Source organism: Plecotus auritus (assembly GCF_963455305.1).
Source record: "Plecotus auritus genome assembly, chromosome: 7".
In the NCBI taxonomy this organism is placed as follows: domain Eukaryota; kingdom Metazoa; phylum Chordata; class Mammalia; order Chiroptera; family Vespertilionidae; genus Plecotus; species Plecotus auritus.
The window spans coordinates 79,171,178-79,196,233 of NC_137774.1; the positions used below are offsets into that span (position 1 = coordinate 79,171,178).

At 47.7% G+C, this 25,056-nt stretch overlaps 1 protein-coding gene across 4 annotated transcripts in view; it reads left to right on the top strand.

Moving 5' to 3' along the window:
* The window catches only part of CLEC16A (C-type lectin domain containing 16A), a 231,621-nt gene that overhangs the window by 171,970 nt on the left and 34,595 nt on the right, over positions 1 to 25,056 (top strand). For all 4 annotated transcript variants that reach the window (XM_080679440.1, XM_080679438.1, XM_080679439.1 and 1 more), the window contains exon 21: positions 1,069 to 1,233. In XM_080679440.1, the coding sequence (XP_080535566.1) occupies positions 1,069 to 1,233 (165 nt within the window). The remainder of the gene's footprint in view (positions 1 to 1,068; positions 1,234 to 25,056) is intronic.

The window sequence follows — 25,056 nt, forward strand, 5'->3', positions numbered from 1 at the left end:
TCTGAGGAGACCCCCTGCTGCCCAGTGTTGGGAATGCCCCAGCTTAGATGTAAAAGCACTGAGATGAGGGCATTCCAGTTGTCAGGGTGGAAGGCATGGTGTTTTCCTTGGGGAAAAGGAGTGCTATCAGTTACTAAAATTATAGTCTTTCTCAAGACACTAGCGCCTTTCTGTTCAAGCGCTGATGTTCATTCTGGTGTGGTCTCTGGGAGGCTTTCCAGCCCACGGGGGGAGGAAGAGAGTTTTCTTTACCTAAAAATAAAGACGCAGAGGGCGGGGTTTCTGGCCGTTGTGGATTGTTATTTCCTGCACATGCCTCGTTGATTTGTTCAATTCTGCATCCCATATAGTCCTCATCTTATTTCTCACTTAGCTGAAACTTGGCCTGTAAAATCATTACAGAAGCATTTGTAATGTGCAAAGTGACTTAAATCACTCAGTCCTTTCTTTTAAGATTTATTTTCAGAGGGTGTTTTGTTTTTTTTTAATGTAAAGCAGTTTCTCACAGCTGCCATGAAGGCTAAATATTTCATTTGAAAATTGAGAATTATGCCGTAAAGTGGCTGTGAGAACTAACGCCTTGAGTATTTCTTCAATTGATTTTTAAAAGCCCCTCCAAATTGCTATGTCATGAGATTTGTTTATGGAAGGGAGGAAGCAACTGTGGCAGATAAACACACACTCATAAATACACACATACACATGTGTATCTTCTCTCTTACACTTTCTTCCCCGTACGCACACATATGTGAACTTTTAGGGCAGAATTGGCCCCATTTGCTGTGGGATCTGAAACTGTACCTCTGGCTAAGCCTTGGCCTGTATGGGTGGAAACCAGGAAACCTAGGTGGGACCTGGCCCTGCATCCATTCCTAAACCCCTCGCCAGCTGTGTTTTGAGGTTCAGGCTGGACCTGTGGTTGTCACACTGGTTTTCCCAGCTTGAGGCTCCCAAGGGATGTGCCTGGCAGGGCCTGGCCACTCCAGCTACAACCGCCCCACCCAAAGTCTCCTTACCTAGACTTTCATCCTGTGCACTGAGCATGACCATGGGTTTGTTTGAACATAGCCCTCCTGGACCTTCCGATCCAGCCGACCACTGAAGTCCTGGGATTCGGACTCGGCTCCTCTTCCTCCCAGCACCTGCCTTTCCGATTCTATGACCAGTGCCGCCGAGGCAGCAGTGACCCCACAGTGCAGCGCTCTGTGTTCGCGTCCGTGGACAAGGTGCCAGGTGAGCCGGCCCCACCCTGCGCCACCACTTGTCCCCCTCCTGGGGGTCCAGAGCTTTCCCTCTATTGAGCCTGTGTAAGCTGCTTCTCCCTTCTTAGAAATCAAGCCAGTTGGAAGCACCAGATAAATTTCTTAGAATTTATCAAAGTATAGCACAATATTAAACACAAGCCACAGAAAGAAATCTTGGCTTTCTCTTTGGTGTTCTTCCGCCTGGCTTTGGTTTTCCAGAGATTTGTTCGAGATGTGGAAGGACTTCTCAGAATTAAGAAAGAAGTTTCTTGAAAATTTCTTGGAAATATTTAGATGATTAGTAATGAGGTTGTGGGAGAGTAATTTCCTTCTCCATGTAGGGTGACTAGAAAGAGATAGGGTATGGATCCCTGCTACAAACCCCCTAAAGAAGTGAGACTTGAGAAGAGGGCCTGGCGGCCCATGGGCAGCTGCCAGTGTCTCCTATCTGGGAGCCTCTCTAACCACTTTCACCAAAGCTCATCCCCTCTCCCAAAAAGGAAGCATGAATAGAAAGTTCAAGGTCGCCTTGGTGAAGCAGGAAGAACTGCTTCTCCGGAAGGGCAGGCCCTCCCCTTTCTGTTCTGACACTTCTGATTTAAGTAATTCCCTATGCACCCCCATCCCTTGAAAGAGAGCTTTGCTCTTCATTGTAAAACCTCAGAAAATGGGCCCTATGGCCCCTGCAACTTAACCTCCCCACATTTAGGGTTTCGATTTTCAATCACAAATGTTGAAAAATGTTTTCAAAAGCAGTTATCGATTTAAGAAAAAACTCAGCCATAAGAACCTGTCCAAAGTCAGGGTCCTTGTTTCCCTTCTACCCCATTCTGTTTTCATTCTTTAATTTGCTTGATTTATTTTGGAAATATATATACTGTAAGTATATGATATTTGAAAATCCAAACAAGGCATGATAAAATGAAAAATAAGTCTACTTGGCCCTAGAAACTTTTAACACTTTTAACAATTTCTTTACATATCCTTTCAGAAACGTTTCTTTATATGTCATATGTATGTCTTTGCTTATCTGTTTTTACTCCAGGATTATTTCATATATGTGATTCTGCCTGGCCGTTTTACTTTTAATAAGGCAGCGTTACATGTTAGCACATACAAATCGACTTCATGCTCATTAACTGTTAGTATTTTTGATGCAGAGGGACCAAAAACATCTTTTATAACATTTGGTATTGGTGGCATTTAGGTCGTCTCCAGTATTGAACTCTTGCAGTGAGTGTCACCTTGCACCTGCTCGGGGTATCTGTGCAATTGTGCAAACCTCACATGTCTGTGGGATACATTCCCATCAATGGACCTGCCATCAAAGGGGAGGCTTTTCATCCTGATATATGTAGTCGCAGCGTGCGTTCTAGGAAAAAAAAGTACACCAGTTCACACTTCCACCCAAGCCAGGGCTGTTTTCATTCTTAAAACCAGTCTTAGGCTATGCGGTGGATGGTAGCACTGCCTGTTTTCAGTTGTGAAATGGCAGATGATTCTGCCTGCTTTGGGGTCTGAAGGATTCTTTGTTACACGTTCTCCAGGTTGCTTCATGTTCCTTAGAGGTAATCGCTACGCAAATACAAGTGATGACCATGAGTCTAGGTTAACTAAGTATAGATTAGCCTGGTTGAAAAAAAATCATTTCTTCCTTCCTCTCTCGCTCTCTTCTTTTTACACACAGCTGTCATTTTATTATAAATTTATAAGCACCACTTTGTAACTTTTTATTGAGATATAGTTGATATATAACATTATATTAGTTAAAAAGTCATTTCTTTAGGGTCATTGAAGCATCTTTCAGCTCAGGCTCTAATGGGTTAAGGAAAAATGCCCTGGGCTTATTTCCGCTCCTTCCTTTCTGAAACAGGGGAGTGTAAGTAAATAAATAGAGGCAAATGTCACATTCTTCAGCATCTGCATAATCATCTCTCTGTTTGCAGCAGGCTTTACATGACTTATTGCTTACTTCTCCCACCCTGCCAGAGCCCAGGGTTACTGTAGGGTCATCCAGTGCTGGGGTGTGGCCAGGTCTACAGTGGCCTGCTTGGCAGAGGGGTCAGCACAGCGTCCTGTTGCTGGTCCCAGGGTTGGGTATGTGAGGTTAGGCCAGGGGAATTGGCAAATCAAAGGTAGTTGCTCGAAAGCAGCCATCCATCCCTTGGCTGTGTCTCTCCCCTGAAAGTGCCACTTAGTTATGGGGTGGGGTAGGGACATGCTCACAGATGTGCTTTCCAGGTCAACTATTCTGGGCCTTTGGTTACAGAGGCCTTGCACCCCTCCTGCCTTGGCCTGGGCTAGAGATGTAACCTAAAGAGCAAGTCGAAACCTTTGAGACTCAGAGAGGGAGGGGAGCTCTCCTTGGCTCCCCCTCTCTTCATCATCTGCTGTCTCAGTAGTCAGCCCAGCATCTCAGAATCATCTGAATCCTGCTCTTCCCTCTCCCACACCCACTGGCCTCCTCTGCTTACAGAATATGCCACAATTTCTCATCCCCTCGCAGCCACCAGCATCTCTCCCTAGATCATGGCAACAGCATCTCTGGCTTTCGGTCTCATCCCCTTCTTCCCATTCAGCTAGAGGGATTTTTCTAGAACAGAAATCAGATCCAAGCCCCTGCCTGCAACCCTCCAGTGGCTTCCAGTTGCACTTAGAACAAAATCCAAATCTCTCACTCTGATCCTATGATCACTGTGTGGTTGGCTCCAGCTGGCCCCTCACAGACGCAGCTCCTCCACCCCATGGTCAAATGCCATCCCTGCTGCTCCTCTAAGTCAGCACTTGCCAAAATTTCAGCCTCCACAGGATCCCTTATACTCTTAAAAAATATTGAGGAATCCAAAGAGCTTTGGTTTATATGGATTATATCTATTGGTATTTTAAGATTAGAAATTAAAACTGAAATGCCTTTTAAGTATTTATCTGGCTTTATAGAAGACAGTTGGATTCTCGTGTCTGCTCCTGCTTTCTATGCGTGCATTATGTGGCCTCTGGAAAACTCCTCTGTGTACTCCTGGGAGTATGGAAATAAAAGGAAAATGATGTCTTGTTATTTTTATGAAAGTAGTTCTGACCCTGGGAGGCCCCCCCAAGGTTTCCCAGACCACACTTTGAGAACCACTACTCTATTAAGTCACTGAACTCTCTCCTGCCTCAGGACCTTTGCATTGGATATCCTTCTCCAGATCTGTGTGGCTGCCTCCTACTAATTACACAGGCCTCAGTCTCCTCAGAGAGGCCTTTCCTGGTCATACCCTCCCCCAGAAAGGTTTTTCCATCACATTAGCCTGGTTTATTTTCTCTGTGACCCTGAGTTCCTTATCTGGCTAACATATCTGTGTAACTGTCTATGGTCTTTCTCCCCCATGGAAAATGTCACTGCCATGGGGACTAGATCTGTCCTGCCCCCACTGTGTCTCAGCGCCTAGCACTGTGCCTGCATTTACTAGTTGTTGAATGAAGAATGAGCACAACCTTGGCACAGTTCCCACCTAATGCCTTCTCCCTGTGTGAACACTCGGAAGATGAGGAAATTCGTTCTGGGACCCTAGACATTGGGTGGTTTACTCTGTGGCACTTTGACAAGGAAACCAAGATTTCAGAAGATTGCAAGAGGATTCCTCTGCTTAATTTCCATCAAACAAAGTGAATGAGATGTGCATCCCGAGAGGGCCGATACCCTGGATGGTAGATTTGGGTCAGTTGCACATCAACTGAATTTCACAGCCCTCACCTTTGTCAGAGGTTTGCAGAAGCCCAAGAGTGGGCTGGAGGGAGGCATCAGAAGCACAGCCCAGATTGGCCTCTGAAGCTGTGGCCCGTGAGCCCAGCACTTTGCTGGGTCCCTTGCCACAGGCTGCACTGTTGCAGACTCCCAGGCTGTGTGGGGTCCTACTCTGGCCACCTGCCTCGAGGTGACTGCTGGTTGAGCCATTGCTGTCATGACGCATCTTCCAGTTCTATCTGCAGGCCTAAGTAATTGTCACAGAGCAGTTTGTCTCCCCTTTAGAAGCTATAAATGATGATATTTGATGAAAATATGCCTTTCATTTCCTTAGAAGAGATATTAAAGTAGAATATAAATCAGGGCTAATAGACAACTAGCCACTTTGATATATTTTTCTTCTTCCATTTGGCTTGGAAAGAAATCACAATTTCTATTTATTAGCTGGTTTTATGTTGATGGCTCTTGCCCCACAGAATGGTTGGCTTCACAAGGGCAGAGGTCCGTGTGCGTGCGTGCCTGACCGGGAAGATAGGGGGACAGTGGTGACCCATGTATTGGGGTGGCAGGCAGGACTGGTTCTGGAGTCTGGCTTTGAGGTGCAGGGCTCCATGGTTAGTGCCTCAAGGACCCGTCCCACTGACCCACCGTGACAGGTGATTGCCAGAAACTGTCATCGGGGGTGGGGGGAGGAGTGAATTTCCAAATGATCCACCAGGGCAATCTCTCCATGAACACCGAGCAGACCAGCAGACCCAGAGCAGAAGCCCAGTCAGAGGGCCAGGGCCCTGGCCTCCCAGAGCAGCCTCAACCCACTCCTGGGCTCCCTTCTGGCCAAGAGGCTACTCCCAGGTGTTCACTTGGTAGCAGAGTGGCAAGCAGAACATCACAGTCTCTCTCGTTCGGGTCCTTCCTGGGCCCTTCCTAATTCTTATCTAAATAGAAGAGCTCTACAGTCCAGAGGGCATTGTGGGATTTGAGTGGGACAGTTAAGCAGGTTGACACCCACAGGTCCTCACTGATGGGGACTTAATGACATGACCTTGTTTATCATGAGCCGTGCCCCCACCAGCCTTTTAGCTCCAGACAGTGCTTAAAATCCCCAGCACCTCCTGTCCCCAGCGCCTCTCCATGGCCCATTGGCCCTCTTTCCACTATCAGTACCTCTCTCCCCTCCTCCTCTCTCCGCTCTATCTGCATAATACAACCCAGCATTTCAGCTGCATCAGCTTTCTGTCTGCGCCTCATAGGGGCCAAGCACATCGACTTCTGTCCTCACACTTCCCTGAGACTGGTTCCTTCTTGGCATTCAGGGCTCTGCTCAGATACCTCTTCAGGGGCTTTCCCTGGGGCCCCAACCCACCCCAGCCCCTCCCTGTGCAGCAGCTGATTTTTATCTTTTAAATTGAGATGCAATTCACATAACCTACCTGTTTGAAAGTATGCAATTCAGTGCCATTTAGTGCATTCACAATCTTGTGCCACCATCACCTCTACTAGTTCCGAAACATTTTTATCACCCCCAAATAAAACCCCGTACCCATTAAACAGTCACTCTCATTCCCTCTTTTCCCTAGCCTCTGGCACCCACTAATCTGCTTTCTGTGTCTATGGATTTACCTATTCTGGATATTTCATATAAATCATACAGTAGGTGGCTCTTTGTGTCTAGCTTCTTTCACTTAGCATCATCTTTTTAAGGTTTATTTATGTTGTAGCAGGTATCAGAGCTTCATTCCTTTTCATGGCTAAATATTATTCCATTGTGTGGATGTACCATTTAAGTTCATCCAGTCCTTCACCCATTGATGGACATTGGGTTGTTTCCACCTTTTGGCAAGTGTTATTAGTGCTGCTATGAGTGTGTGTACAGGTTTTTGTTTGAGCATCTGTTTTCAGTTCTGTGGGGTATCTACCTAGGAGTAGAATTGCTGGGTCAGATGGTAATACAACTTTTTGAGGAACTATTTTCTCAAGGTCTTCAGAGCCCTTATCATGAGTGAAGCTGTCCCATTTGTCTTCCCATCTGTGTCACAGTCCTGCACTAGCACGGCAGGTGCTGGGGCCCTGGCCCTCCTGCCCTTGACTACTGACAGTGAGTGAGCAGTGCTGAGGACTAGCCATGGCGGGTAGAGACGAGGATTGGCGGAAGGAGGCTGGGCTGAATGAATTGGTCTGTGTCTCAGGCTATAAACTCCTGCAGCAGGGGTGGCACCGTCTTGTTCATGCCTGGGTCTGGCACCTGTACCAGTTGGTGGTGGCTCGGGGTGCCATCTGCGGAGTCAAACTTAACCACTTCTTGTCCCAGCTTCTTGTCCTACTGAGTCTCTGGGCCAACATTTAAATCAGTGAGCACAGGAGGAGAGCCGTGCCTTCCACAGGTGTTACTTTCTCAAAGTTGAACAACCCACCCTATAGGTCATTGACCCAGAACACTTAGTAGTTCTGTGGAAAGGCAGTGGCAGTCCCAGCGCCAGCCTTGACAGTTGAGTAACTAAAGAAGAATGCAAAGATTACAGTGTGCCTGGAGCCAGCCGAGCTGACCACAAAGCCTCGGACTGACATCTAAAAAAGAGCAAAGAAAATCAATGTTTAATTCATAGACCTCAGTTCTGACTTCACCCCTGGGCATAACGCACTAGGTGCTGATGCCATCTCATGGCAGCGTTTCCCAGAAACTAATTTTTTAGGCCTATTCTTTTTCTTGTTTCCAGTTATAAAATTGGAGCCAAAGCTCTCCTTTCAGCTCCCCAAGGCAAAAAGATACCCTTTCTTTAGTCACACGGGAACGAGAGCTTGCCTGTACCTTCCTCCAGTCTCCCTACTCCCTGGTAATCCCTTCCAGCCTCCGCTCCCTGGTTAGAAACTCCGCCCACTGCGGGTGGGGGTGGGAGGAAGGTGAGTTACAGAAACTTTTTTGTTTTAGTGAAATGTATTGAGCTGGGAGAAGGGTATCTGATATCTGGTCCTTCTTCACATACAAAAACAGAAAATCGTAAAATCTTTCTTCTGAGTGAGGCTTTGAACTCAGGTCTGTCTGTTCAGACCCTGATCCCTTACCAACATGCCTTTTAATTCCTGACTCACTTTTGATGCATCTGAAGTGAGTTCTTACCACCTGAGGCCTCACTGGTATGAGGCAAAACCATGTTGTTGGCTCTGCCCCTAGACATGTTTTGGCTAGAAAAGTCATGTATTTCTGTGAGTGTGCAGTGTAGTTGACCAGAAAATTTAGCTGTACCAGGTGCTTTGTATGCATTTGTTCTTCTCTGAACAGTCCTGACAGCTGGTATCAGCTGCTCCACTCTACAAATAAGAAACTGAGGCTCAGACCAAGGCCACAGGGCCAAAGCGAGGCCGGCTGAGATCCGTGCCTCCACTTCCTGCCTCTAAATCCCATTTGTTTCAAGACCGGCATTGGTAATGGCTGAGCAGCTTCACGGGACGGTTCTGCCACCTGCCTCTGCATGTCAGAGGTAGAGAGGGGACACTCAGGGAAGCCCTATCGCAGAGCGTTCCCCTTTTCCGTCCTCTTTATGATATACTCACACATTCCCGAGTTTTCATTCTCCAAGCCCACCTCCATTGGGTCAGGGACAAACCTGCCAAGCAGTGATGCAGAAAGACACTCATTTCCCACAGCCACCACTTCCCAACCAGGCTAAAGGTCACAGTCACGTAAAGGCCAATCCCCATGTTCCTGGCTTATCATGAACAAAAAGCAGAAATGAGACTTCAGAATCCTGCCTGCACAAAAGCAGCAGGATTTAAGCTCCTTTCAAAGCTTTCTGGCAATTGTCTCCAAGAGATCAGCCTTCAGGTTGTTAGGTCAGGGGTGTGGGGACCAATCCCACTCAGAAGTCAGTCCTGAGCTGAGTCCATGGGTCCCTGCTTGCCAGACCTCTTCTCAGAGAACCCAGGGCAGCCTTGAAGAGAGAGCCTGAGGACATTGAGCACACTGCCCAGCAGGAGCCTCCTACTGGATCAGGGCCCACAAGGTTTCCTCACTTGGAACATTTCCCCAAAGACACTTTCCCAATAGAGACGCTAGCACTTGTTGTCTGAGGAGCCATCCCCTTGCGAAACACAGCACACAGCAGGCAGAGCCAAACATCGTGCCCCAAACAACTTTTCCTGAGGGGTGGAGACAGGGAGGAGAACAGAGTTCCTAGGAATTGAATGTTGCCTCACTTCTCTGGGTCATTACCCACTTCAGACCATTGAAGTGACTGCGTGCTCAGGGGCCTTACAGTGCGTCAGAGAGCAGGGAACACTCCCGGATTCCTCATGGAGAGGAGCATGGAGAGCTGTGCAGGAGGTTGTGGGAAGAGATCAAAACCCCAGCTTCACTCTTGCCTTTGGGCCTCGGTTATGCCTTGGAATGCTCTGTAGGCTCGGGCGGGCCCCTGCAGGGCAGCCTCTCCGGCGCACTGCACAGGCGGAGATATGCCAGAGCGAGTGTGCATGCCTGTCCCTGCCTCCGAGAAGTAGTGTCTGTCAGTTCTCATCTCTGAATTTCGTAGTCCCACTAGGGCACATTTATTGCAGGACAATTGGTAAAGATAGAAAAGCACCAAGGTGAGAGAAAGCACTAGATCTCACACCCTGCGGTACCCATAAAGTAAACTCCAGCGTCCTTGGTCATTGTGCTTCCTGTTCATCCTTTGTGGGGCTTCTTTTCTCAGCAGCAGAGTGTTGCCCAGGTGAGAGCCGACAGAGGAAGATGGCTTAGCACAGCCCTGTAGTGCACAGTCCAGTTCAGGTCCTGGCCCCACCTTTACTTGTTCCATGGCCTTGGGCCAGATGGTTTACCCCCTCTGGGCCTGTTTATTTAGTAGGGAAATAAATAAAAAGTGAGGACAGTGCATAGCTGTGCCAGTGTACTTAACACTACTAAATTATATACTAAAATATCATTAATATGGTAAATATTATGTGTATTTTACCACAATTTGAAAAAAATGAGGATGAATATGTCACCTACCTGAGTTAATTCACGTAAGTGCTTTCTCACATGTGCAGCAGGCAATAAAGGTTGGCAGCCCTCAGTGTTTTTTATTGTCATTATTAGGGCTGACCCAGGAACCCCAAATTATAGGTTCCCTTTCTACACATTAAATAAGTTTGCACAGAGTTAATAATCCAATAGCCCTGTCTGTTGTAACTAACAGAGACCCTGGAGTTGTACAGATTTGATCATTTCAGGAACGCTTTCTCCAGGAGCTGATAAAGCAGCGCAGAATCTGCCTCCTGCAGATGGGCCATGAAAAATTGTGATGTATGATTAGCCTGAGGGTCCACAGCTCCTAGAGGCAGAGCCAGGGCCAGAGAAGAACAGAGATCTGTCCCCTCCAGCCCCCAGCCCAGCATACACCTGATCACCCGCAATACTGACTTCCTTCTCCACACCCGCCTGAGCTGGGCGCTTCCCGCTGAACCTTACAATAGTCCTGAGAGGCCAGTGCCATTCCTTAGTCTGCAGACCAGGAAACCTGAGCTCAGAAAGGGGGAGCCCCTGGCCTAGTGCCACGCAGGTGGCCAGCCTGGGATTTGCACCAGGCCACACCTTCCACTTTCTGCTCCATGAGCCATAGTGTCTTCAGTCCTGCAGAGCATTTGGTGGCAGAACACCACAAATGATTGCTGTATCCCCTTTGTTGTATGAACCAGGAGCACGAAAACTAGCAGAGAACGTGGCTGTGTTCTGTGGATGCAAGTCTCTGCATCTAAAGGAAAAGTCCGTAATGTTATTTGAAGAAACCTTCTGAGCCTTTTTCCATTGATGTCTATTTTTTGTTGCTGAGTCATTTGTTTTATCAGCTGTAAGTTCTCATTAGCAAATATGTGTTAACAAATGCCAAGGATTGATGACTCATTTGTGGGATAAAACCCAGAAACAGAAAACGCTAGCCCTTAATTTTATCTGTGAGTTAGAGAAAGACCGCCTTGGTTTAATTTTTGCCTTAAAATAACTCTGACTACCTCAAGGAACCTCAGGGTCCCCCCAGAACAAAACTTGGGAATCACTTTATCACTTCACAAGAACCAGTCATACTGCCTACCTTGGCATCCAAGAGAAGGAGACACAAGTAAGTGGCATTGCTAAGTGTGCAGACGGCTAGAGTGTTGTTAATCATGAGACCTGCTAAGAGTGAGAAGAAGCAAAGCAGTACTGACGGTTCACAGAGAGACATAAGCCATTGAGTCCTCCAGATGTCCCCTTTCTTTATGCCCTACATGGCCTCTTTAAAGCATGGCAGCTTCTAGGACACAGGGTAGGAGACCATCAGGAAGAGAAGAAAAGAGCTGCGGGGGAAGAACTGACATTTTTAAAAACAACTGTAAGAATTCCAGGGTAGTTACATGACAAATACACTAATTAGAGTCAGGAAGGTGAGGATGCATTTAGCAGGTATTTACTGGAGTCTCTTGTGAGTCAAATAAATGCTGTGCCAAGCATACAGAGAGCACCGGACGAGGCGATGGGCTTATAAACAGGTCATGCAGAGCAAAGAGGCAGACATGGTGGGGACAGCCTGTGCAAAGGCATGAGGGACGGGTATATTTAGTGGCATGGCCATGGGTTAGGGAAGTGACAAGAGGCTGGAACACTAGGGTAGGGTCAGATGGCGAAGGACCTCCGGCCTGCTGAAGGATTAGAATTTTACCCTGGAAGAAAATCATTGAAGGTTCTAAGGCAGAGGAGTGATGAGTCAGGGTTTGGGTTGACAGGAGTCGGGAAGGGCAGAGAAGGGGATGGGAAGAAAGACCCAAGGCACACTCAGCTTTCCCTTGGCGCTCACCACCTGTGCAGTAGGTGGTGCTATGCCCGTGTTACGGATGAGAAAAAGTCTTTTCACTGAGGTGCCCCCTTCCTCAGCTTGATGTATATCCTATACCTTTTTCTGCGCATTTACGTAGTGTACTTGTACTGTACTATTACATTGCCTTTTTTAACCTAAACGAATGCTATATTCACTGAGCAATATGTCTTGGATTTTTTTATGTTCATAAAAGCACCCTCATTCATTGCTGACTGCTGCAGGACAGTCCATTACGTGGGCAACCCACTGTTTATTTAGCCAATCCCCATGGATGGATGTGTAGGTTGTGGCCAACTTTTTGTCCTTAACAAATAATGGGCGCCTCCGTGCACCCTTGCGCAAGAATTTTCCTGAGGTAAGTAACTATGAAGTGAGTCCAGAAATATTTAGGCTGTGGAACTAACAGGATTTGGTGACCAATGAAGTATGTGGTTGAAGGGAATGGGACGCCACAGGGCTAGTTCAAGGCACAATATCAAAGAGCCTTGGTTTCTCTCTGAATGCTCTCTGTGAATATAGCTAACAAGGGCATTTTGATGACTCCCACCTTCTGCCCCAGCAACATCCTCATTCCTTGTGGATCCTGTTCTGTCCAGGAGGCCTTCAGGAGCTGCGATGATGGGAAAACTTTCCAGGGGCTCGCAGGGGTCTCCAGGCACCGCCCATGACTTGAGTTGTCATCCCAGACAGAACGTCAGAGCTTGGCGCAGTGGGCCACCAATGGCTTCTGCTCCTGTCGCCTGGCATCTCTGCTGAGGTTATGACTTTCTGTGATTCGTTTCTCTGCAGCCAGCATCCCACAACTAAAATACAGCTTCCTTTATTTGTGGCGGTCCAGCCATGGCATTTTGCATAAAAGTGCTTTTCTCCAAAAACACGGTGCTATTTTTTTAACATCTGAAATTCCCAAAGGACAGAAAGTCAATATTATCCCAGTGTGACTGGAATGGCTATTTTGTGACATCTCTTCACACTTAAGCAGTCTGCTTCCTTCAGCACAGAGTAATCGCAAAAGCATTCTGAAGCCCATCACATTGGGGCTGGCGACTTGTTTTTCTCTGTCTGCAGAGTTCCTGTCCAACATGATTTCGGGAGTAAATGCTTCAACCATGTGAAATGCTAAATTTGGACTGTGATTGCAATGGCTCCTTCCAAAATATTTGCGAGTTAGTAAAAATTCAGGTGCATAATATCTGTGGCATACTTCTAGCCTCACCGATTTTAGTCAAGGCCCTAGGATAACAGTTCCATTGAATGCCAACTGTGTGCTAGGCATCGGCTAATTGCTTCACGTAAAATAAGGAGATAAATATGTAAAAACTGTCATGTTACTAATCCCACTTCATAGCTGGGACTAGTAAGACTCAGAAAGCAAAGTCACTTGTCCATGGTCCTGGAGTATACACACACACACACACACACACACACACAAAGAGAAACTGGTTTCAGACACCTGCTTTTTTGAATGCCTCTTCTACCTGCTTCCTGAGAAAAAGGTTATCTCCTGTTCAGTGTTCTTTCCTTTCCTGTTAAGTTGACATATGGGCTCTGTGGAGCTTCTGAGTTAAAGCCGCCCTTTGTTGTGGCTTTCTGAGCACGTTGACTTCACAGGCGTCAGATGCTGGGTCCCACCCACGCTCTAGCCTCTTGGATTGAGCAGGTCCTCATAAGTCATCGGGGTGGCCAGATGGCAGGAAGAGTCAGTGTGGATGGGCCGACTGTCCGCAAACACCCTGCCACTACCCTTAGTAAACTGGAGAGTGTTCTGAAATAGTTGACATTTACAAAATTTTGGGCATTTTGGAAAAATGCACTTTTTTTGGCCATATTTCCATCCTGACGCCCCAGGGAAACGTCCACCAGCTCAGAGCAGCGTTCTTGCTTCCGAAAACAGTGCCCAAGCCTGATGGAGGCCACAGCCTTCTCATAGTCCCCTCTCTCTGACCTCTTCACTCCACCCTCAACAGAGAGCAAATGCAGGAATTACCCCACACGAACTGCTATCTCCGCTTGGTCACAGAGGGGCCCTTTGTGCTGGCTGAGACACCCACAGGAAGCTGTTGGCCTCGAGCAGCTTAAAAGCTACTAGCACTTGGGTACCTACTGTGTGCCAGAAGTGCCACCATTCTGCTTAAATTGTGCCACATCCCTGCCAGGGAATCATTGCCATGAGGTTAGAGGCACATGCCCTAGAGTCAGTCCACCTACCCATTGACAGCTGTGTGATGTCAGGAAGTTTTCTAAAGCATCTGAGCCTCAGTTTCCTCTTCTATAAAATGGGGTTGATGATAAGAGCTGTCTCACAGGGGCAGGCGCTTAGCCCTGGACCAATGCTCTATAGGTGCCTCCTGCTGGCATAGCATTGTCATAGTCACTGCTATTGATGAGGGCGAGCCAGGGAGCTAGATTGCCTGCCCAGGGCCACTAGCTCGGGGTGGCCAGCCTTGTGTCCATGGCTCAAGCCCCTTTGCAGAGCAGCTGGCCCAGCTCCTGCAGGCCGCTCCACAGAGCCCTCACGGGTACTCTCAGGCTATGCCAAGCAAGGGACTGCTGCCCTGCCAGAGCCACTAAAGAAGGCACCATCACAGGTATCGTGCATCCTTCCAGCAAGTGTGCATGGAGCCCCTTCTGTAGGCCTGTGCCAGGCCTTCATGCAGCCAGTAGCCACGTGGGGCAGGCAGACATTGAAATGGGGTGACCACTGTGCCAGAGATTATGTGGGGGCAATCCCTAAAAGGGCTGTCACCTAGAGGATCCATACACCTAGAACGCAGGGAGTGAGGGGTGGGGGTAGAGGAGAAGGTCACCAGGTGGGAGTGGGGTAGGCCTGGGGTAGGGGTGTGAATTTTATCCTGAGAGCTCTGGGGAGCCTTAGGGGCCTTTAAGCAGGGGAGTGCTGGACCTGATTTATGTTTGAGCTCATTGTGGCTACTGGGTGATGGGTGGATTGGAGATAGCAGTGCAGGGGCCATTGGGATCCCCTCAGAAGCCAAAAGCAATTGGGCAGGGCTACGTGTTGGCTAATGTGGTCAGTGACAGGTTGGGTACGACTTGCCTGGTCATGACAGATCTGCTCCTGTGGGTGGCGCTGTCCTCACACATCGTGTAGCACCTCGGGGTTGGCAAAGCATTTCCCATTTGTGATCTCTACAGTGCCATGGGGAAACTGACACTCAAGTGATGAGGTGACCCCCAGGTCCCACCTCCAGGAAGTAAGTGGTGGTGTGCTTTGCATTCTGCCCTGCTGAGCCATTCTGAGGTTGAAATGTCTAAATGGCACCCCTGAGGAGGAGTATTTTCTGGGGCTTGTGTATTGCCAGCATCAGGCTAAATGTCTCCACGATCAGCAACCTGGGAAGGAAGACCCTGTTACTGTCCACGTAACACAGGGGTGAGGAACCTTTTTTCTGCCAACGGCCATTTAGATATTTATAAGATCATTCGTGGGCCATACATAATTATCAGTTGAAAGATTAGCCTGCTATATTTGGTCATACATTTAACTCACCCCTAATGCCTTGACAGGGCCCAACCAAATGATTTCGCAGGCCTTATACGGTCCACGGTCAGATGTTACCCACCTCTGACATAACAGGTAAGAAGGCTGAGACTCAGAGAGTTTAAGTAACTTGCCCCAGATCACGCTGTTGGTAAATGGTGTTGCTAAAACCCACTCGTAGGCTGTCTTACCCCGCAGTCTGCTTAGTTCAGTGTCCAGGGGTCCTCAGGGCCTAGGGACCTTAAGAAATTCTTGACCTTGTCCTGGGGGAGCCTCGGTTGGAAGCTGGGACACCGTGATCTCAACTGCAGCCCTTTGCAAGTGGCTCCTGAGCTCCTCTCTTCACTACTAGCCATGGGTTTCTGAGCATGTCTGTCAGGGCTCGCTGATAAATCAGGCCAAGATGCCTGTGCTTGGCAGCGGCACTAAGTGATTGTCTAGGCTTCCCCAAGCCAAGTGACATTTGCCCAATTGGTGTGATGTATCAACAGCTTTTTCTTCTACTTTTTGCAGCCTGGGCTGGCTCTCAGCCAGAACTCTTTTTAAAAAAATAATAAGGCACTGACCTGCCATGGAAAATGTTGGTGGGCCCGCCAAGCACAGGAACTTCTGCAATAGGGATTTGAGGACTGCTGGTTAGGGATGAATTTAGAAACTTTCTGGAAGGTGCTGGGGCTAGCCCAGGGTATAGTTAAGCTCTTCAATGATGCAAGTTTGGGGATTTCTTTAGCTCATTGCCTTCATAGATCTACAAAGGTGGGCTTCAGTGGAAAGCTGTGGAGTTCATCTTTTCATTCAATCCTTTGTTCAGCACACATTATTGAGCATCTGCTAGGTGTCAGGTGCTATGCTTGGATTTGGGGTGACAGCCATGTACAAACCAGACATGCATGGCCCTGCCACATGGAGCATGTCGTCTTTTAAGAGTGATAGGCACTATTCAAGTAACCATACCAGTAAATAATTAGTTGATAACGGGAGGCCTGGCCTTCTCTAGTGGGGATCAGGGAAGGCTTCGCTGAGTAGGTGGTGTGGGCTGATAGTGGAAGGATTCATTGGCACAAACTGGGTGGGGAGGTGAGAAAGTGTCTCATGAAGGGGACAGCATGTGCAAGGCCCCTGAGTCAGGGAGGTACAGGGGCACAGATGAGGGCTCCCTAGCTCCTCCTCTCTGACAGGGACAGGATCCCTGGCTCCCACCAGTAGGCAGGGTAGGCTCCCTGGCTCCCCATCATTCTGTGCTTCAAGCTGTACCAACCATGTTTCTTGGATTCATTATCTCACCTTTAGAACCTCTCTGGGGAGGGGCAAGTTTATGCTTATTTTACAGTTGAGGTTTTCTGAGGTTCAGGGTGGTTAAGTGACTTACCTGGACTTGCACAGTGAGTCAGCAACACCAGTGTTCCATCCTACCTCTGCCTTACTCTAGCCCAGCCTTGGGCAAACTACGGCCCGCAGGCCGGATCCGGCTGTTCTATCCGGTTCTCTTGCTCTCCCCTCCGCTCCTTTACTTTGAATTTATATTAGTTCACACAAACACTCCATCCATGCTTTTGTTCCGGCCCTCCGGTCCAGTTTAAGAACCCATTGTGGCCCTCGAGTCAAAAAGTTTGCCCACCCCTGCTCTAGCCCATGCTCTTGCCAGCCTTCCTCTTTACATTCTCATTTGTACTCTTATTCCCTATCCTGTGTTATTACTGATATGGCTCAGAGGCCTAGCAGAGGTATCAGAACCCCATAAGTAACAAGCCCATGGGAGGACAACTGCTTCTAAGTTATTGACCTCAAATCCACAAACAGTTGGAAGCCCAAAACCATACCTTGCAAGTGTCTCCTGTCCCGGCACTTTATCAGCAAACCACTTGGTCCATTGGCTCCCAGCTTCATTTCCTCCACCTTAGAGTAAGCATAGCCCTCAATCTTGGTCAGAACTGCACCCAAATGCGGCATAGCAGTACCATCCACAAGGAGCAGAGGGATTTCATTCTCTCATTGCCAGGGTGATGGGGCCTGCTCAGCTCAGCATAGCCTTCAGGTCAGCTCCTGGCTTCTCCAAGTAGGCAGACTTGTCCTTCCATGGCCCCATGGCTTCCGTGGCTTTTGTGGGACAGCCAACTAGGCAATGAGGAAGCCAGTCAATTAGAACCCCTACTCTCAGCCAGAGAGGCCCATAGGACCTGCCCTCACAGTGCCAGGGGCAGAGGAAGCATAGAGTCCCAGACTATGCAGGATCTTTGGTTTAGAGGCCCTAGGCTGAACCAGCCTAACCCTGTGGCCCTCTGATTGGCTTCGTATTTCTAGACACCCGAGAGCATTTGAAAAACCCCACTGCCCAGGCCCAGTGCAGCCCAATTAGGAGAGGGTCACTGGTGTTTTTGAAGCTCCCTGAATCATTCTTTTGTTCATCCAAGTCTTGACAACACTGGTAGAGATGGAAAGATCTCACTGAATTTCTCTTAGGTGGCTTTTCAAGAGGGTTCTGGGTAACCATTGGGGTCAAATGCCATGGCATAATTATCATTTCTTTAATCCATAAATGTTCACTGCGTACCTCCCATGCTCTTCTGTGGCATGCAGTCCAGCACAGCTGAGCAGGTATATTTGGTGCCCTGGGCCCAGTTTCAAGAGGCACCAGTTCTTCAAAGCTTGTCATGCTTAGAGGAAACCCATAGGGGCACTGCTCTGCTTCATGCTCTGCCCAGAACTGGAGAGTGGAAAGTTTTGGATGGGCCCTTCCCTCAAGGAATTCACAGTGTCCTGGGTGACACCTAACCCACTCTTGCTGCATAGTCTGATCTGCGCTGTGATGGAATGGAATGGAAGCCCAGGGCAGGGGCACCAGCCCTCCCAAAAATGGAGGGCAAGGTAGGTGCTGGAAGGAGTATTGATAGGTGGATCAGATTAAATGTGGGGCATCCCAGGCTATGAAAACACAGTGTGCACCTGGGTCCTGCAAGCAGCACCTGGGCTGTGTGGGGCGGGGGTAGCAGGAAATGAGACCATGTGGAGATGACCTCCTGTGACTTTATCAGAGGGCTTAGGGGCGCACTAAAGGCTGCCCTGTAAACTGACCACACAGCCCTCGGAGCAGAAAAACAGTCATTCCTAAGTGAAGTCAGTCAGAAAAAGCTAAGAACCATATGGTTTCATTCATATGTGGGATATAAAACTGAAACTCGTGGACATAAACAGCACTGTGGTGATTGCCAGAGGGAAGGGGGTCAGGGGAGGAGTGGGTCCTAATATAAGGTGAGAGGAGAAGATTTGACTTTGGGTGGTGGGCACAAAACGCAATATACAGATCTTGTAACATAGAAACCCACACCTGAAACTTCTATGTTCATGTTGACCAATGTCACCCCAATCAACTTAATAAATAAATATAAAAAAACAGACAAACAGAAAAAGAAAACATCATTCACAGGGGCTGGGCCCAGGCTGGGCTGCCCCTAGGATCCCATGACCCACACTTAGCTGGAAGGAAGAGGCAGCTGAAAACGCAATATACAGATCTTGTAACATAGAAACCCACACCTGAAACTTCTATGTTCATGTTGACCAATGTCACCCCAATCAACTTAATAAATAAATATAATAAAACAGACAAACAGAAAAAGAAAACATCATTCACAGGGGCTGGGCCCAGGCTGGGCTGCCCCTAGGATCCCATGACCCACACTTAGCTGGAAGGAAGAGGCAGCTGAAAGCATGTCCTCCCAGCTGGAAACCAAATCACTGGTTTGTCCACTCCAGAGCTAGCTTACTCGGGCTGTCTGTGTTGCTACCTGGGAAGTATGGTCAGAATCCAGTCCCCTCCCACCCTGCATCCCGTCTCCTAGGCCAGAAATTGGCAAACTTTTCTTCAAGAGCCAAATATTTAAGACTCTGTGGGCCATGTGGTCTCTGTCACAGTCTGTCTCTACCATAGCAGCCAAGAATCTATGGACAATATATAAATGAGTGGGCATGGCTGCATTCCAATAACATTTTACTTCCAAAAGCAGGCCCATTGCTGGATTGGAGGATTTGGCCTGCAGGATAGTTCGCTGACTCCTGATCTTGGCCTTCAAAATCTTTGCCTCTTTGGTGTGTTCTCAGCACCGTAGCTAAAAAGATCCTTTTCAGGTGTAAATCAGATCATGTGTCCTCTGTTTAAATCTGTCACTGGCTCCCATTTCACTCCCAGTGCAAGCCAAATTCCTTACAGTGGTCACCAAGGGCCCACATAGTCTGGTCCCTCTGCTCCTTCTAAAACTGACATCACCTCTCCCCACTGTCCCTCTGACCTCCTCCAGGGGCCTTCGTTAGAGGCTTGACCGTGCCAGGCTTGCCCACCTTGCAGTCCTTGCACTGGGTGGCCTCTGTTTGGAGCACTCTCATCCCAGGTACTTGGTGGCTCTACCCTCACTGCCTTCAGGGTCTTCCCTGACCATCTTGTATAAATCACAACCCTGCCCCACTCCCAGCACTCTAAACCTCCCACGTCCTGCTTAATTATCTTTGTAACACTCTTCTCATCCCAACGTCCTGCTTAATTATCTTTGTAACACTCTTCTCATCCCAACATTTTCTGCTTTTTTATTGTCTGCCCACCCCACCTCTCCATCCCACCCCATCCCATTATTGAATTGTAAGCTCCAAGATAGAAGACACTGTGCTTTGTTTACTGCTAAATGTCCAGCTCTTGGAGTTGCACCGAAAGCATATAGGTAGGTAGTGCTTGGGAAGTATTGGATGGATGGGCGGATGGATGGAGCAAGCCAACAAGTCTTCAATATCCTCTTTATGTGCTTGGCATTATTCACTGTAGGCTCAGGTGAACCAAAGCGATCAGTCCATTTGGAACTCCCATAGTCCAGAACTGACAACCATGATCAGGGCCCTGGAGGAATGGGCTGAGAGCTGGGATAGTGTGCAACAACGGTATCTGACCTGGGCAGGAATCTGGAAGGCTTCTGTGAGGAAGGGGTGTTGTTGACCTGGGAGGAGATGGAGGAGCAAAGCTGGCAGGAATCCATCCCACACAGGAGCCCGCACGGACGGGAGAGCCTTGATGCCTTGGCCCACGGGCTGCCCACACTCCCAAGGAATGAACATGTGGCTGTCCACGTGTCACCTGCCACTGGTTTAGCTGAGCTCACTCCCAGCATCAGCCCAGGTCTCCTCCCCTTGTTAGCAAGGAGCACAGGAGGAGGAATTGGACCCAGGGCATTTTTCTGGTGAATTCTGTTGGAATGGAAAATTCTTGGGCTCAGGCCTGATGTGAAGAATGAAATGTTTTATGCCCCATACAAGAAAACAAATGGCAGAATCCGGAGTGGGAGGTCTTTAAAGGCTCATTCGGCAGAGTCAGGGATAAATGTGTTTGGAATCTTCCTGCTACAAGTTCTAATCACAACTAGTTCTAAAATGAATTATAAATATGGCTGCATAACTCAGAATAGCCTAAGGATCATTGTATTGTCCCTTTTAAATGGGTAGATTATACAGTATGTGAATTATATCTCCATAAAGCTGTTACAGTTTTTAAAAAACAGTTCCAAACTACTCAGATTGTCACAAAGTTGTCACCTTTTTCTAAAGACGAGGTTATCTTACTTGTGTCCCATTTTGATCATAAAATAGTCTAATTTATGCAACATTTTCCTTAAAGCAGTCCAAATGTGGGGGAAAAAAGAAATTGGAACCCACAACGCATTCCGGAATAATTTGGAAACCTTGATGCAATCCAGACTCACCTGGCACTCTTCCTCTTCCCTAAAATTTTCCTTTTTCCATTTCTTTTTGACTTTGAAGAAAAAGACTATGTTTTTACTGGTAAAATAGCCTCTTGTTCCCTTTTCTTTCCTGTAAATTATGAGATAAGTTTGCACTTCATACCTTTCCAGAAATCTCTCTTGCTTGTGGTCTGACCTCAGAATCATGACTTCTGGGAAAGAAAGTAGGTATTAGAATCACTGCTGTGAGCATTTGTTGAAAACCTCTGAAGTGGCAAGCAGGCTGTGTGGTAGAATTGAGAAAACAGGTGAACAATATCTGCTTGTTGCCATGGAAGTCACCTCCTGGTGCTGGTAGATGATACATAGCCACTCTGTCCAACTCACTGCAATAACTTTTTAAGAGGATGATCCCCGATGCTCTGTGTTATTTCTTGGAGGTGATCAGGGCTAGTTGTGCTCCTCCTTTTGTGTGGGAGACACTCATGAAGGGTGTCTGGAGAGAAATGCTCAGAGCTGTGCCTGGGGCTACGACTTAATAATGCCAGCTACTGCCCGGCCGGTTTTGCTCAGTGGTCAACCTGTGAACCAGGAGGTCACTGTTCCATTCCAGGTCAGGGCATATACCCAGGTTGCAGGCTCGATCCCCAGTGTGGGCATGCAGCCGGCAGTCAGCAGCCAATCAATGATTCTCTCTCATCATTGATGTTTCTTTCTACCTCTCCTTTCCTCTCTGAAATCAATAAAAATAATAATAATAATGTCTGCTACTGTTTATTGAACAGTTACTACATATCAGCCCCTAAGCTAGATGTGGTTGTGTGTATTCTTCTCACTCCTCACAACAATGCATGAGGTAGGGATTATTTCCTCTGTATTGTACCCAGGGAAACAGGTTCAAGGCTACCCAGGCAGTCAGCTTTGAGCTAGGGTTTGAACCCGTCTCTCTGTCTCCCAAGCCCTCATTCGACCTCTTATGCTGTACCTTTGTTTCCCTGCCCGTAGCTGGCACTTAGACCCCCCAGGCCAGTGCTCCATCCTGCCAGTCCCCTCTCTGGAGGATGGCTGTGAAAGCACAGCAGTCTTGTGGGACAGAGGGCAGCTCGCATTGTGAGAACCCCGATGGCAACCTTCCTCCAAGTGCAGTGATGGACCAAAATGCTCTCCCTCTGGTGACAGGTGACTGCCTGTCCTTCACAGTCCCAGAAAGGCCCCAAAAGAGACACTCCAGCAGTTCTTTTTAGGAGGCAGGATGTGCTTCTTCCAAAGAAGTGCTCTCACGATTATTTATTAATTGTGAAAGGGAAGAAAAAAAGAATAGGGTTTCCTGGAAAGGGATAAAAGTTCAATATGATAAACTCCCGAAAAGCAATCAAAGGCCAAAGAGGGCAGAAAAATAAAGGAGGAGATAGTAAGAGAGATGATGAATCAAAGCTGCAAGTGTGTGTGCGGCGCCCCGGGAAGGGGCCGTATTTCATGGCAATGGAGGTGAGGCGGCTGCCAGGCTGAGCTGCAGGAGCAGGAGCAAATGTGGGGTGGTGGTGGCCGCGAGTGCGAGAGCATGGGACTTGGCCCTGCAAAGTCCCTAAGGCCCTGGGGATGAGCTGATGGCAGAAATGGCCCTTGTATCCACTGTGTGTTCATTAACTCACGAATACAGAAAATTATCAATGAAAACTAAAGCACCAGGAAGGAGAAATCAGCACATTCCACCACCACCCCAGAAAAAAAGCATCGTTAATATTTCAGTTTACTTTTCATCTGTGTCTTCTCTGTTTTTTCCTTTCTTCCCCCCCCCCCCTATTTTTTAGTTATTCAAGAAATACATGAGTTGGTTCTTCATTTTTTTTTAATTACGGCTTTTATTTATTTATATATTTTTTAATTTAATAAATCTTTATTGTTCAGATTATTACAGTTGTTCCTCTTTTTTCCCCCCATAGCTCCCCTCCACCCAGTTCCCACCCCCACCATCTGCCCTTACCTCCCCACCACTGTCCTCATCCATAGTTGAACGCTTTTTGTCCAGTCTCTCCCCGCACCTCCCACACCCCTTCCCCCCGAGAATTGTCAGTCCACTCCCTTTCTATGCCCCTGATTCTATTATATTCACCAGTTTATTCTGTTCATCAGATTTTTTATTCACTTGATTTTTAGATTCACTTGTTGATAGACATGTATTTGTTGTTCATAATTTTTATCTTTATCTTTTTCTTCTTCCTCTTCTTAAAGAATACCTTTCAGCATTTCATATAATACTAGTTTGGTGGTGATGAACTCCTTTAGCTTTTTCTTATCTGTGTAGCTCTTTATCTGCCCTTCAATTCTGAATGATAGCTTTGCTGGGTAGAGTAATCTTGGTTGTAGGTTCTTGCTATTCATCACTTTGAATATTTCTTGCCACTCCCGTCTGACCTGCATCATTTCTGTTGAGAAATCAGCTGACAATCGTATGGGTGCTCCCTTGTAGGTAACAAACTGTTTTTCTCTTGCTGCTTTTAATATTCTCTCTTTGTCTTTTGCTCTTGGCATTTTAATTATGATGTGTCTTGGTGTGGTCCTCTTTGGATTCCTTTTGTTTGGGGTTCTGTGCGCTTCCTGGACTTGTAAGTCTATTTCTTTCACCAGGTGGGGAAGTTTTTGGTCATTATTTTTTCAAATAGGTTTTCAGTATCTTGCTCTCTCTCTTCTTCTGGCACCCCCATAATTCGGATGTTGGTATGCTTGAGGTTGTCCCAGAGGCTCCTTACACTATCTTCATATTTTGGGATTCTTTTTTCTTTTTGCTTTTCCGGCTGAGTGTTTTTTGCTTCTTTGTATTTCAACTCTTTGACTTGATTCTTGCGGTCCTCTAGTCTGCTGTTAGGTCTCTGTATAATATTTTTTATTTCAGTCAGTATATGTTTAATTTCTAGTTGGTCCTTTTTCATATCCTCGAAGGTCTCGCTAAATTTATCAGCCTTTTCTAGGAAATTCTTGAAAAACCTTCTAACCGTGGTTTTGAACTCTATATCCAGTTGTTTGTTTTCCTCCATTTCTTTCATTTGTGATCTGTTTCTTTGTCTCCGCATTTTCACTGCTTCCCTGAGTTGATAGAGTAGCTTTGTGTGGTAGGTGTCCTCTAGGGCACCGTGGCTCAGCCTCCCCAGTTACCTGAGGTGGACACTCTTGGTGCACTCCTTTGTGGACTGTGTGCTCAGCCTTGTTGTAGTTAAATCTTGATTGTTGTTGGTATCACTGGGAGGAATTGACTTCAAGGCCAGTTGGCTGTGTGGATCAGCTGTGCCTATGCTGGGAGAACTTCTCTGCTGGAGACACTCTTATGAGACAAGACTCTCAAAATTGCAAAAGTCTCTGTGCTCAGCTTGGATGGGGCGGAGTTTCAGGGTGGAGCAGACAGCCTTGGTTTCCCATCAGCCCTGCCCTATGAGGCCCCTGGGTCTTAGTGTCCCTTGGTAATCGCTGCAGTTACCTCTGAGAGTAAGCTGACCTCGAGTTTTGCCCACTGCCAGACAGTCCAGTTTCTCCCCGAATGAGTCGGGGTTCCCAGAAACTTTCCCGGAACTGGAATTCAGCGCAGTTGGGAGCTTCTGTCTCCCTCCCACTTTAGAAAGCCAGCCACGCACTCAGCCTCCCATGCATTCAGCAGTCAGTCCTCTCTGCACGCGCGTGCCTCCGGACCTCTGCCTTCCACAGCTCCCGAGTCTCAGTGTGCTTTCTCTTTTCCTGACAGTCCAGATTTCCCCCGAATTAGTCTGGTTTCCCAGCATCTCACCCGGGACTGGAGTTCAGTGCAGTCGGGAACTTCCTTCTCCCTCCCGCTTTAGAAAGCCAGCCGCGCACTCAGCCGCCCATGTACACAGCCGCCCATCCTCTCTGCGTGCAAGTCTCCGTACCTCAGCCTTTTGCAGCTCCTCTGAGTCTCAATGTGCTTTTCTCTTTTCTTCTAGTTGTAGGATTTCCACTTAGCCAGCTTTTCTGTGGTTCTGGAAGGTGTCCATTTTGTCTTTTAGTTGTAGTTTTGATATTGTTGTGCGAGGCAGCA